This window comes from Rhinatrema bivittatum, chromosome 4, assembly GCF_901001135.1.
Source record: "Rhinatrema bivittatum chromosome 4, aRhiBiv1.1, whole genome shotgun sequence".
NCBI classification, from domain to species: Eukaryota; Metazoa; Chordata; class Amphibia; order Gymnophiona; family Rhinatrematidae; genus Rhinatrema; species Rhinatrema bivittatum.
Genome location: NC_042618.1, coordinates 228,221,968 through 228,235,108, shown reverse-complemented (window position 1 = coordinate 228,235,108; position 13,141 = coordinate 228,221,968). Strand labels below are relative to the sequence as shown.

At 49.4% G+C, this 13,141-nt stretch overlaps 1 protein-coding gene across 1 annotated transcript in view; it reads left to right on the top strand.

The window, feature by feature from the left end:
- The window catches only part of LOC115090566 (cystine/glutamate transporter-like), a 194,797-nt gene that overhangs the window by 110,069 nt on the left and 71,587 nt on the right, over nt 1-13,141 (top strand). Inside the window, exon 6 of the mRNA XM_029599809.1 lies at nt 8,885-8,984. Coding sequence (XP_029455669.1) covers nt 8,885-8,984 — 100 coding nt within the window. The remainder of the gene's footprint in view (nt 1-8,884; nt 8,985-13,141) is intronic.

Here is a 13,141-nt window from a genome sequence, read left to right as displayed (position 1 = left end):
TACAAGATAGTGTTACCATAACATGCTTGATAGCATAACTTAATACAGAATATATTAAGAGTTAAATTAACTATGTACAGTGGCAGGGTAGGGAAACTGAGGGGGTTAGGAGGTGGGGGGGGGGGGGGGGGGGGTGGGGCATGTTATTGGTGGGATGAGGGACTGTAGCGGGATTATTTGTCTAGTGTGAAAGCTTTCCGGAAGAGCCAGGTCTTGAGGTTCTTTTGGAAGGTAGTTGTAGATGGGTCAGTTCTGAGAGCGGTTGGAAGGTTGTTCCATAGGTGAGGGTCTGCTACAGATGCAGCGCGTTCTCTAGTGGAGACTCTATGTACTTCCTTGGCAGGGGGAATGGGGAGTAGGCCTGTGTTGGTTGAGCGGAGATTTCTAGTGGGGTTGCAGGGGGTCAGAGGTCCTTGTAACCAGCTGGCTTTGTCATTATGGATTGCTTTGTATATGAGCATGAGTGTTTTGTATTGAGATCTGAATGGGACGGGCAGCCAGTGTAGTTGTTTGAATGCAGGCGTGATGTGATCTGTTTTTTTCTTATTCATTAGTGACCGTGCTGCGGCATTTTGTAGGAGCTGGAGGGGCTTGAGTGGATGCGGGGAGGCCGGTTAGGACGGCGTTGCAATAGTCTATTTTGGAGAAAAGGAGGGATTGCAGTACCGTCCGGTAGTCTGGGAGATGAAGTAGAGGTTGGAGTTTCTTCAGGATTTGGAGTTTGTAGAATCCTTCTTTTATCAGTGTCTTGATATGCTGTTTGAAGTTCAGTTCCTGGTCCAGGGTGACTCCGAGGTCTCCAACCGTCGGGAGTATGTTATAATTGGTTAGAGTTGTGGGGTCAGACATGGGTATTGGGGTTTTTCTGGGGAGGTGAAGAATTTACGACTTGCTCTGGTTGAGCGTTAGTGTCATTTCACCATCTGACTTCTTTTTTACATGATAAATTCTTCCCTCTGGGTCAGGAACACCGTATTTTTACCAAGTGGGGGACCAAAGGTCTTTATAAATGGGATCAACTCTGGGGCGGCCAGCGTCTGTTACCATTTTATGAATTAAAGCGCTTATTCTATTTGCCAGACATGGACTATTATGCTTATAATCAAATCGCACACTACTTTAGTACGGCCCATGTAGAGCCGGAACTTCGTAAGGGCAAACCCCTCTTTGAAAGTTTATGCTCTCACCCCAAAAAAGTTACCAAACCAATAACTAGAATCCTCACTCTCATTAAGGGCAACATCCATGGTAAGGCGACCTTTCAATGTGCGTGGGAACGAGATTTGGGAGAAGTTATTGCTGACGAGATCTGGGATCACATTTTCCATTCTATCAGTAGAAGTTCGGTACCTACTTCCATCAAGGAAAATGGCTACAAGGTGCTATACCGGTGGTATCTCACCCCAGATAAATTATGCAGAATGTATGGGGGCTCCAGGAATCAGTTATAGTGTTCCGCGGCCGTGGTGCTCCACGACCGCAGCCCCCTACCTCGTCCACGGCGTTCCCTCGCTGCGGGAGCCCCGGGGGAGGGCTCTGATCTGGGCCGCCGCTACTGCGCGCCTCCGGTGCTGCTCGCTGCAGGGGGAGCCGTCCTGCTCCCCCCTCGCGGCGTCCAGCGGCGTCTCTCCTCCGCGGGGGAAAATCCAAGATGGAGGCCGCCGCCATCCTTAGGCGTGAGGCCACGCCTCCTCTACAGATTTAAAGGGACCTAATCCCTTTATCTTGCTTCACCTGTTCCTGACCAGCCTAGGCAGGGGAAGTATAAAGGGAAGCTTCCTCTGCTCATTCAGTGACTTGGCAACGTCCTCCAGCGCTGTCTGGTCTGCTTGCTTTGGTGAGTTCCTTGAGCTTTGGATCCTGTTCCTGTTTCGTCTTGGTGTTTTGTCTTGGTGTTCCCGGTTCCTGACTTCGGATTGGCTTACGGTGATTCTCTGGGGTACGACTTCGGATTGGCAAGCGGTGATTCTCTGGTGTGTGACGTCGGACTGGCAAGTGGTGATCCTTCGGTGTGTGACCTCAGACTGGTGAGCAACGACCCTCTGGCACTCGACCTAGGACTCCTTCTAGACTACCGTCTCCAAGGGCCTGCCTAAGTCCCAGTAGCTCGGGTTCCTACGGTCCCCCCGGGAGGAGCCCGTAGGAACCCGAGCCGCTGGGACTTAGGCAGGCCCTTGGAGACGGTAGTCTAGAAGGAGTCCTAGGTCGAGTGCCAGAGGGTCATCGCTCACCAGTCCGAGGTCACACACCAAAGGATCACCACTTGCCAGTCAGCCCTTGCACAGACACCCTGACCTCTCAAAGGTCCGCCTAAGTCCCAGCGGTCAGCCCTTGCACAGACACCCTGACCTCTCAAAGGTCCGCCTAAGTCCCAGCAGTCTGGGTCCCTTCGGGCTCCTCCTGGGGGTACCACAGGCTTCCAGTGGTGAAGACTCAGCTCCTCTTCTCGTCTTTTCATCCGCCTCCACAGTCACCTCAGTCTCCAGTACCCAGGGTCAGCTGGCCCCGTCTTCTGCTCTGCCTTGCCACCCGACGAGAGAAGCTACGGATCCTCCGAAAGGTATACCATCCTCCCATCGGCCAAGGGTTCACAAGCCTGAGCAAAACAGATTGCCAAGTCCATGGACCTGGCAGAGGCATCCACCCGCCAGGCCATTCCGGAAATGGCCCAGCGTCTGGTGGACCAGCAGAAAACCATGGACGCTCTGGTTTCCTCCGTGCAGAGTTTAACCCAACGTCTTGAAGCATTAGGGCCTATGAATCCTACGCTGCCGTCTCCATCTGGGGCTCAAGGAGCCCGCGATACTCAGCCACACACCACCCAGGCCTCCAGGGGTGACCTGGGGCATGTAACTCCAACTCAACTCCCGGTGCCCTCTCGATACGCCGGAGATGTGAAGTTGTGTCGAGGATTCCTCAGCCAGTGCCAGGTCCGGTTCTCCTTGCTGCTGGCGCAGTTTCCCAATGACCTGGTCAAAACCAGGCCATTGGGAAACAGGCCCATACCCCCATCCCCTGAATTATCCAAAAAAGGAATCCTATCTTCAGGGACTTGAGTCAGTTTCTGTCTGCCTTCCGGCAGATGTTTGATGACCCCATGTGCAAACCCACTGCGGTCTCAGAATTGCTCCGACTGCGACAGGGTACTCGGACTGTGGCCGAGTATGCAACGGAATTCCACACCCTGGCCACAGAACTGAATTGGAGGGAAGATTGCCTGCATGGAATCTTCCTGGAAGGGCTAGCGCCCTGCCTTCAGAATGAGCTAGCAGCGAGGGAACTCCCGGACGATCTCAATGCCGTTATAGAATTGGCCAACTGAGTGGATCGCCGAATGAGGTTTCACTTTCCAGTAATTAAGGTGGTGAGAAGGCCCTCAACTCTGCCCAAAGGCACATCTGAAGCCCTTCGGGCACCCGCCAAGGAACCCATGGAAGTGGGACGTGGGAAGTTGTCCTCCCACGAACGCCATTGGTGAATAAAGAAGGATCTCTGTTTTTATTGCGGCGCAGCGAGCCACCGGATAGCCGCATGCCCTGCATGATCGGAAAACTCCCTTGCCTAGGACCAGGAGGAGGCCTCTTCCTATGCTCAACTTCATCTGCACCTCCATTAACTGTTCCAGTGGCGCTAACGTCACCCGCGGGTGAGTTTCATACGTTAGCCCTGGTCGACTCAGGCGCTGGCGGCAATTTCATAATGTAGAAATTGGTGGAGCACCTGAAAATTCCTCTGGCCTGCATCTGGCCTGCATCCTTTGGTCATCTCTTCCATCCAAGGGAGACCCATCCCAGGTCACGTGACCCACATGACAGAACCTACCCAGTTAAGGGTCGGGCTCCTTCATTGCGAAGAGATGACGTTCCACATCCTGGAGCACTCGATGCACCTGGTAGTCCTGGGCCTTCCGTGGCTCCAAGAACACGGTCCCCAGTTTGACTGGAAGACTCTACAGCTGACCCGTTGGGGTCCAAGCTGTCATGATAAATGTCTTCAATCTGTAGTCCCAGTCTCCTGCTCCGTGGCATCCACCAGTCTTCCAGGCCTGCCGGCCCCCTATGCATTATACGCGGATGTGTTATCGAAACAAAAGGCCGAGATTCTCCCGCCTCATCGATCCTTCGATTGCGCCATCAATCTTCTCCCTGGCACTGAGCCTCCTCGAGGACACACCTACGCCCTCTCTCTTGCAGAGATGCAGGCCATGAATGAGTATATCAGAGAAAACCTGGAGAGGGGCTTCATTCGGAAGTCAAAATCCCCCGCAGGGGCTGGATTCTTCTTCGTCGGGAAGAAGGATGGAACACTCCGCCCCTGCATTAACTACCGGGGTTTGAATGCTATAACAATCAAGGACCGTTATCCCTTGCCTCTCATCACTGAACTCTTTGACCGGCTACAGGGTGCGAGGATCTTTTCCAAGTTGGGCCTCCAAGGGGCTTACAACCTCATTCGAATTAAGGAAGGAGATGAATGGAAGACGGCCTTCAATACCCATGACGGCCACTATGAGTACTTAGTGATGCCATTCGGGCTTTGTAATGCCCCCGCAGTATTCCAGAATACTATGAATGAGATACTCCGTGACCTCTGTACCAATGCGTGGTGGTATATTTGGACGACATCTTGATTTTCTCTGATACCTTGGCCGCTCACCGGCGGCACGTCATCCAAGTCTTACACACCTCAGGGAACATAAGCTGAATGCGAAGCTCGAAAAGTGCCTGTTTGAGCAGGAGTCTCTTCCCTTCCTGGGATATATAGTCTCCAGTCAGGGAGTCCGAATGGATCTGCAAAAGCTAAGTGCCATTCGGGAATGGCCACAGCTGTCTGGGCTCAAGGCACTCCAAAGGTTTCTGGGCTTCGCAAACTATTACCGCTCTTTTATCCCTCACTATGCGTCCATTGTTGCCCCGATGATAGCCCTGACCCAGAAAGGGGCGGATCCCAAAAAGTAGCCTCTGGCGGCAGAGGCCGCCTTTCGTCGTCTCAAGGAGGCATTCATGCAGCAACCATGCCTTCGGCATCCGGATCCGCAATGTCCCTTCTTCATCGAGGTGGACGCATCTTCGGAGGGAATAGGGGCCGTCCTGAGCCAGGCCTCCAAGGGCCATAAGCTACATCCGTGTGCCTTCCTCTCCCGCCAGTTCTCGTCTGCAGAGTGGAACTATGCCATCGGCGACAAGGAGCTCTTGGCCATCAAGGTGGCCTTAGAAGAGTGGCGCCCATGGCTGGAAGGGGACACAACACCAGTTTATGGTCTTCACAGACCATAAGAATTTAGAATACTTGCATCGGGCACAACGGCTCAACCCACGACAACCCCGGTGGGCCATGTTCTTCACCCATTTCAATTTTATTCTCCGATACAGACCGGCTGGGAAGAATATTAAGGCCGATGCCCTATCACGGGTATTTGATTCAACGGAAGGTTCTGAGGAACCACAGTACATCATTGAGCCATCCCGTATCCTCCTCCTGTCGGCTACCACAACCATTCCGCCTGGGAAAACTCTGGTCCCGCCATGTCTGCAGAAACAAGTCCTGGCATGGGCTCACGATTCCCGCTGTTCCAGCCATCCAGGGCAATCCCGCATGTTGCAGACCCTGCGCCGGTACTGCTGGTGGCCAAAGGTACATAGTCCGGGCATATGTGGAGTCCTGCCAGACCTGTGCTCGCCACAAGAGGATCTCCGGTTTGACCCCAGGGTTACTTCAACCATTACCCGCGCCTTCTGAACCGTGGACCTATGTGGCAACTGACTTTGTGGTGGACCTACCACTATCCAATGGCAACACTGTAATATGGGTGGTAGTCGATCGCTTTAGCAAGATGGCACACTTCGTGCCTTTGCCAGGATTGCTGTCTGCACCTCAGCTGGCCCAGCTGTTCGTCCAGCACATCTTCAGGCTTCATGGTCTACCTAAAGGCATCCTGTCTGATCAATTTACCGCCAAATTCTGGAGGGCTCTTTGCCAGAAGTTCGACGTCGCAGAGAGAACAAACCAGACCTTGAAGCAATTCCTTCATCTGTATGTTAATGAGAAACAAGATGACTGGGCTAGCCTGCTACCCTGGGCCGAATTTGCGCTAAATTCCCATATCTCCGCAGCTATGGGATCCTCCCCGTTTCAGATAGTGTATGGGAAACAGCCACACCCGCCACTGCCTGTTCCCATCACGGTTGCGTCCCCGACAGCTCAATTCTGTGCTGATGAGTTGCATCGTCTGTGGATATCCTCGCAACGCGCCTTGATCAGGGCTGGCCAGGCAGCTAAGAGATATGCCGACCAGCACAGAAGGCTGTACCCGCCTCTCAAGCTGGGCCAGAAGGTTTGGTTGAGCATGCAGTTCATCCGCTTGAAGCTGCCATCATCGCGACTGGCCCCACGATTCATCAGACCGTTTCCCATCATCCGGCGGGTAGGTGCTGTCTTGTATCAACTTCGTCTCCCTCTGTCTCTCAAGATTCACAAAATGTTCCATGTCTCCCTACTGAAGCCTCTGGTATTATCATGGCCTTCCAGCACGCCTCCGACCCCGCAACCTGTGGCCTCTGAAGATGACCTCACCTATCAAGTCCGAGAGGTCCTAGATGTGAGGAAACACAGGAAGAAATGGGAGTACCTGATAGCGTGGGAAGGCTTCGGCCCCGAGGAAAACTCCTGGGAACCACTGGCTAATATCCTGGACTGGAATTTGCTGGAGCAGTTCCACAAGGACCATCCAGCTAAACCCAGGCCTCCGGGGAGACGCCCTAAAGAGGGGGATACTGTTGTGTTCCGCGGCCATGGCGCTCCACGACTGTGGCCCCCTACCTCGTCCGCGGCGTTCCCTCGCCGCGGGAGCCCTGGGGGAGGGCTCTGATCCGGGCTACCGCTCCCGCACGGCCTCCAGTGCTGCTCGCTGCAGGGGGAGCCGTCCTGCTCTCCCCTCGCGGCGTCCAGCGGCATCTCTCCTCCGCGGGGGAAAATCCAAGATGACCGCCACCATCCTTAGGCGCGAGGCCGCGCCTCTTCTACAGATTTAAAGGGACCTAATCCCTTTAACTGGCTTCACCTGTTCCTGACCAGCCTAGGCAGGGGAAGTATAAAGGGAAGCTTCCTCTGCTCATTCAGTGACTTGGCAACGTCCTCCAGCGCTGTCTGGTCTGCTTGCTTCGGTGAGTTCCTTGAACTTTGGATCCTGTTCCTGTTTCGTCTTGGTGTTCCCGGTTCCTGACTTCTGATTGGCTTACGGTGATTCTCTGGTGTACGACTTCGGATTGGCAAGCGATGATTCTCTGGTGTGTGACGTCGGACTGGCAAGTGGTGATCCTTCGGTGTGTGACCTCGGACTGGTGAGCGACGACCCTCTGGCACTCAACCTAGGACTCCTTCTAGACTACCGTCTCCAAGGGCCCGCCTAAGTCCCAGCGGCCTGGGTTCCTATGGGCTCCTCCCGGGGGGACCGCGGGCTTCCAGGGCGAAGCTCCAGTCAGGCCTTGCACTGACGCCCTGACCTCTCAAAGGTCCGCCTAAGTCCCAGCGGTCTGGGTCCCTACGGGCTCCTCCTGGGGGGACCACAGACTTCCAGTGGTGAAGATGCAGCTCCTCTTCTCGTCTCTTCATCCGCCTCCGCAGTCGCCTCAGTCTCCAGTACCCAGGGTCAGCTGGTCCCGTCTTCTGCTCTGCCTCGCCACCCGATGAGAGAACCTACAGATCCTCCAAAAGGTATACCATCCTCCCGTCGGCCAAGGGTTCACAAGCCTGAGCATAACATCAGTTTTGGAAGGGGTGTGATCAGATTGGGACTTTTCTACACATGTGGTGGGAGTTCTCAAGGGTACAAGAGCTTTGGGAGGTGGTTAGGGATTTTATTTCTGAACTAACGAGTATTGCTATCCCCATTGATCCCAAAATATTTCTATTGCATGCCCCTCTTGATATTGGCTCACCCCACACTCAACGATGGATATACCAGGTTTTCTCTGCTGTTAAATGTGAATTAGCCTTTTGCTGGCGAAAGGTCGAAGTCCCCTCTCTAAATCACTTCCACTCTCATTTGGAAAAAGTGTTTTATATGGGAAAGTTGACATCTATTAGAGGTGACCGACTGCACAGCTTTGAACAAGTATGGCAGCTTTAAATTAGCTGGAAAAATTCCAGTCCCGGTTGAAGTATGTATATACCAGTTTCACACGCAGGGATTCCTCATGGATAACTTATAGACGGAGGACTCAGTTACCGACTCCTTTGTCTCTCTAATGTAATCTTGAAAGTGATTGACTCTTTGCACAAGGTCACTCTCTATATCCTAGGGTGGTTTCCATAGTGTGACATCCATGACCAGGGAGGGGTTGGGTAGTGGGGAGAAAATTAATAATCACACAGCACGGAAATTGACATATACATATTTAAAGCAATTCATTTCTGGATTTCAATAATCTGCTACTCAGTGAGTTTGCTTTTATGATTTTCTGTTTTATTATAGGATATTTATTTAACATATGCTCATAACACTGACTCAATATATAGAGGTCAATATTCTGACATACTGGCTAAGTAAGTTGAATGGATAAGACTTATCTGGCTTACTTGCACAGAATATTCAGCAGCACGGCTAAGTTAGCCAGATAAGTGGTGCTTCCCCGTTACGCCCACTGCCTGCCCATTGACTACCTGGCTAAATACTTAGCTAAGCAGAGACTGCTGAATGTAGCCAGATATTCAGCAGCCACTACTTAGTCAAATAAGTCCTGCTTTTCCGGCTAAGTAGTGTTTGAATATTGGGCTCGGCATATCTTGGTAATATTGGTAATACATTGCAAATGCCCTCCTAAAGGAGCCAAAAATGCCTTGCTAATTTTGCTTCTATAATTATTATTCTTTCTGTCTTGTGTAGGTCATTTTGAAAATTTCCAGGATGCCTTTGACAGCAGTTCCCTGGCAGTAGACAAACTTCCCCTGGCTTTCTATGCTGGCATGTTCGCTTACTCAGGCTGGTAGGTAACCCTGGCGAGATGTTTCCTTTCTGCTGTACTGTTCGTTGCACCCATCATTTGCATCCTTAAAGTTCATTTTCTTAGCATACGGATAGGTGAATCAAAAACCTGTGCAGTCTTTTCTTGAGGCGCAGTCCTTGGCCCCTGCCAATCTTAACAGGTCAGGATTGCAGGTGGCGGATTCCTGCATGCCTGGTGCTGCAGATAAGCGTAGGAGTCACCTAGATCTGCTGTGGATCTCTCCAATAGGGACCCAGATGGCACGGATGATGAAGCTGATCCTTACTTCCTGGAGGATGGGGAAACTCCTCCAGGATTGGAACCTCATAGAACTGTGTTGCGCTTCTTTCATAGAGATGAATTACCGGCTCTGATTTCCCAGTCACTGAAGATGCTGGGAGTATTGGGGGATGAATCCATGTCTGAGCCAAAGAAAGATTCAATTTTGATTTCTTTGCATAAAGCCTCATTTTTCTTCCCTATTATGGAGGCCATTCAAGAATTGATTGATCTTGAGTGGGGCACCCCGGAAGCTAATTTTAAAGGGGGATGAGCCTTGGATGGACTGTACCACCTCTATCCAGCTGTGAGAGAGCAATTGCATTTACCAAAAGTGGATGTGCTTGTGTGTGCTGTTACCAAGCGGGCGACTATTCCCATAGAAGGGGGAGCGGCCTTGAGGGATGCACAGGATAGAAGAATTGAGGCCATCCTTAAGCAGGCTTTTGAAGCAATGGCAATGAATTTGCAGATAGCTTCTTGTTGTTACCTGGCAGCACATAAGAACATAAGAAATTGCCATGCTGAGTCAGACCAAGGGTCTTAAGTAGTCTTGGTGCAGTGGTGCACTGTGAAGATCACTGCACTGTGTTACTGAAGTTTAATCTTGAGTGGAGAGCATCCCCACATGGAGGGAAGTCAGTCTCTCACTCCTGGGTGGTCTTCAAGTGAAGAAACCCCTTGTCAAAGTTCCAGGGGGAAACTGAGATTACAGCGGTGAAAAGAACAGTGGGAGAGAGTTTTGTATATGGGGTTGAGGAGAAGGCAGTCAGTTATGCTAGGTGATAGCACAAAGTACCAACTGGAGAAAAGAGGAGAAGAGATGCCCATCCACTGCTTTGTTCCAGAAGCCAGAGAAAGGGGTAGAGATCAATAATCGGATGAAAAAAAGGTACAGGTGTTCTTGGGGAGTCAGGAGACCAGCACCAGTCCAGCGGGAACATACATTTCAGGGGGGGGGGAAGAAAGGAGAAGGATCAGAAAGCCCATTTATATGTTGTCGTTTGGTGTTATGGATGCAGCAAGAAAAACCTTGTGACAAAACTGTTTTGAAGACAGGGCTGCTTTAACCACTTATAGGGCTCTGGGCAAAACTTTTTATTTTCCCAGATCGCCCCCCCGCCCCCATGAAAGGCACAGGGAAACTTTGTACTATTCTAAAATTTATTTTAAAACAATGCTTTTCATGCCGGAATGTTTACATGCAAAGATTATTGTCAATACATAAATTGTTCCAAGGTACTGTTTTACTGTTTGCTGACAAGGGAAGCAATATTTGTGGCAATTTCTGCTTTTTTACCATTTGCTGAAAAATCCTCAGCTTGCTTTTTTGCCAACTCCTTTCTTTTATTCCGCCTTTGCACTCCACTCAAATGCTTGGATGAAACAGTGGGGACAAATATTCCGTGAAACATTAAGACGTAAATATTCAAAAGGGTATATCTCGCTAACTTCGGAAATTGGATGGGCAAACTCAGAATTTTGAATTTCCCATCCTGCTGAATGGGTACGTCATTAAACGGTTAAAACTTAGCCAGATAAAAAAGCAGGAAGGAGGCGTTTCAGGGGCATGGCTTAAGTTCATCCGGCTGGTGCTGAATATCCAGCTAATTGGTTGGAAAACTTGCTAACGTAAAGATAACTAAATAATTTAAATTAAAAAAAAAAAGATAGGGGCCGAGCAGTGGCCAATCTCCTGACCCTCCCCCCCCACCTCAGGTATGCTAAAAGTCATACTGCTCAGAGGACCCATGTGAATAGATGACAACCAAACCTCAAAATAAATATCACCGGCCATATTGATAGACGTGGCTTAATGGAAAGCAGTCAACATGATTTTAGCGAGGAGAAGTCTTACCAATCTTTTAGAATTTTTTGGAGGTGTAAATAAATATGTAGATAAAAATGAGCCACTTGATATAGTATATTTGGACTTTCAGAAGGCATTTGATAACGTCCCCCACGAGAGGCTCCTCAGGAAATTACAAAGTCATGGGATAGGAGGCAGCGTACTATTGTGGATTGGTAACTGGTTAAAAGGCTGTAAACAGAGGATATGACAGATTTCCACATGGAGAAAGGTCATTAGTGAAGTGCCCCAGGGATTTGTATTGGAACCTGTACTATTTAGCATATTCATAAATGATCTGGAAAAGGGAATGATGAGTAAGGTGATCAAATTTGCAGGTGACACAAAATGATTCAAATTTAATACAGCAGCAGATTGAGAGGAACTGAGAAGGACCTTGTAAAACTAGGAGACTGGGTAACTAAATGGCAGATGAAATTCAATGTGGAAAATTGCAAAGTGATGCATATAGAGAAATATAATCCCAGCTACAGGTACACGATGCTGGGTTCTGTATTGGGAGTCACTACCCAGGAAAAGGACCTTGGAGTCCCTGTGGACAGTTTGTCGAAATCCGCTGCTCAGTGCGAGGCAGTGGTCAAAAAAGCAAATAGGATGTTAGGAATGATCCGAAAAGGAATGGAGAGTAAAATGGACATTATCGTATTGCCTCTGTATTGAGCCATGGTGTTACCACACCTTGAGCACTGAGTGCAGTTTTGCTTTCCCCATCTCAAGAACGACATAGCAGAACTAGAAGAGCTGTAGAGGAGGGCAACAAAAATGGTAAAGGGGATGGAACAACTTTATACTTGGATTTTCAGAAGGCGTTTGACAAAGTTCCTCATGAGAGGCTTCTAGGAAAAGTAAAAAGTCATGGGATAGGTGGCGATGTCCTTTCGTGGATTGCAAACTGGCTAAAAGACAGGAAACAGAGAGTAGGATTAAATGGGCAATTTTCTCAGTGGAAGGGAGTGGACAGTGGAGTGCCTCAGGGATCTGTATTGGGACCCTTACTTTTCAATATATTTATAAATGATCTGGAAAGAAATACGACGAGTGAGATAATCAAATTTGCAGATGACACAAAATTGTTCAGAGTAGTTAAATCACAAGCAGATTGTGATAGATTGCAGGAAGACCTTGTGAGACTAGAAAATTGGACATCCAAATGGCAGATGAAATTTAATGTGGATAAGTGCAAGGTGATGCATATAGGGAAAAATAACCCATGCTATAATTACACAATGTTGGATTCCATAATAGGTGCTACAACCCAAGAAAGAGATCTAGGTGTCATAGTGGATAACACATTGAAATCGTCGGTACAGTATGCTGTGGCAGTGAAAAAAGCAAACAGAATGTTGGGAATTATTAGAAAGGGAATGGTGAATAAAACGGAAAATGTCATAATGCCTCTGTATCGCTCCATGGTGAGACCACACCTTGAATACTGTGTACAATTCTGGTCACCGCATCTCAAAAAAGACATAATTGCGATGGAGAAGGTACAGAGAAGGGCTACCAAAATGATAAGGGGAATGGAAGAGCTCCCCTATGAGGAAAGACTAAAGAGGTTAGGACTTTTCAGCTTGGAGAAGAGACGACTGAGGGGGGATATGATAGAGGTGTTTAAAATCATGAGAGGTCTAGAACGGGTAGATGTGAATCGGTTATTTACTCTTTCGGATAGTAGAAAGACTAGGGGGCACTCCATGAAGTTAGCATGGGGCACATTTAAAACTAATCGGAGAAAGTTCTTTTTTACTCAACGCACAATTAAACTCTGGAATTTGTTGCCAGAGGATGTGGTTAGTGCAGTTAGTATAGCTGTGTTTAAAAAAGGATTGGATACGTTCTTAGAGGAGAAGTCCATTACCTGCTATTAAGTTCACTTAGAGAATAGCCACTGCCATTAGCAATGGTAACATGGAATAGGCTTAGTTTTGGGGTAATTGCCAGGTTCTTATGGCCTAGATTGGCCACTGTTGGAAACAGGATGCTGGGCTTCATGGACCCTTGGTCTGAC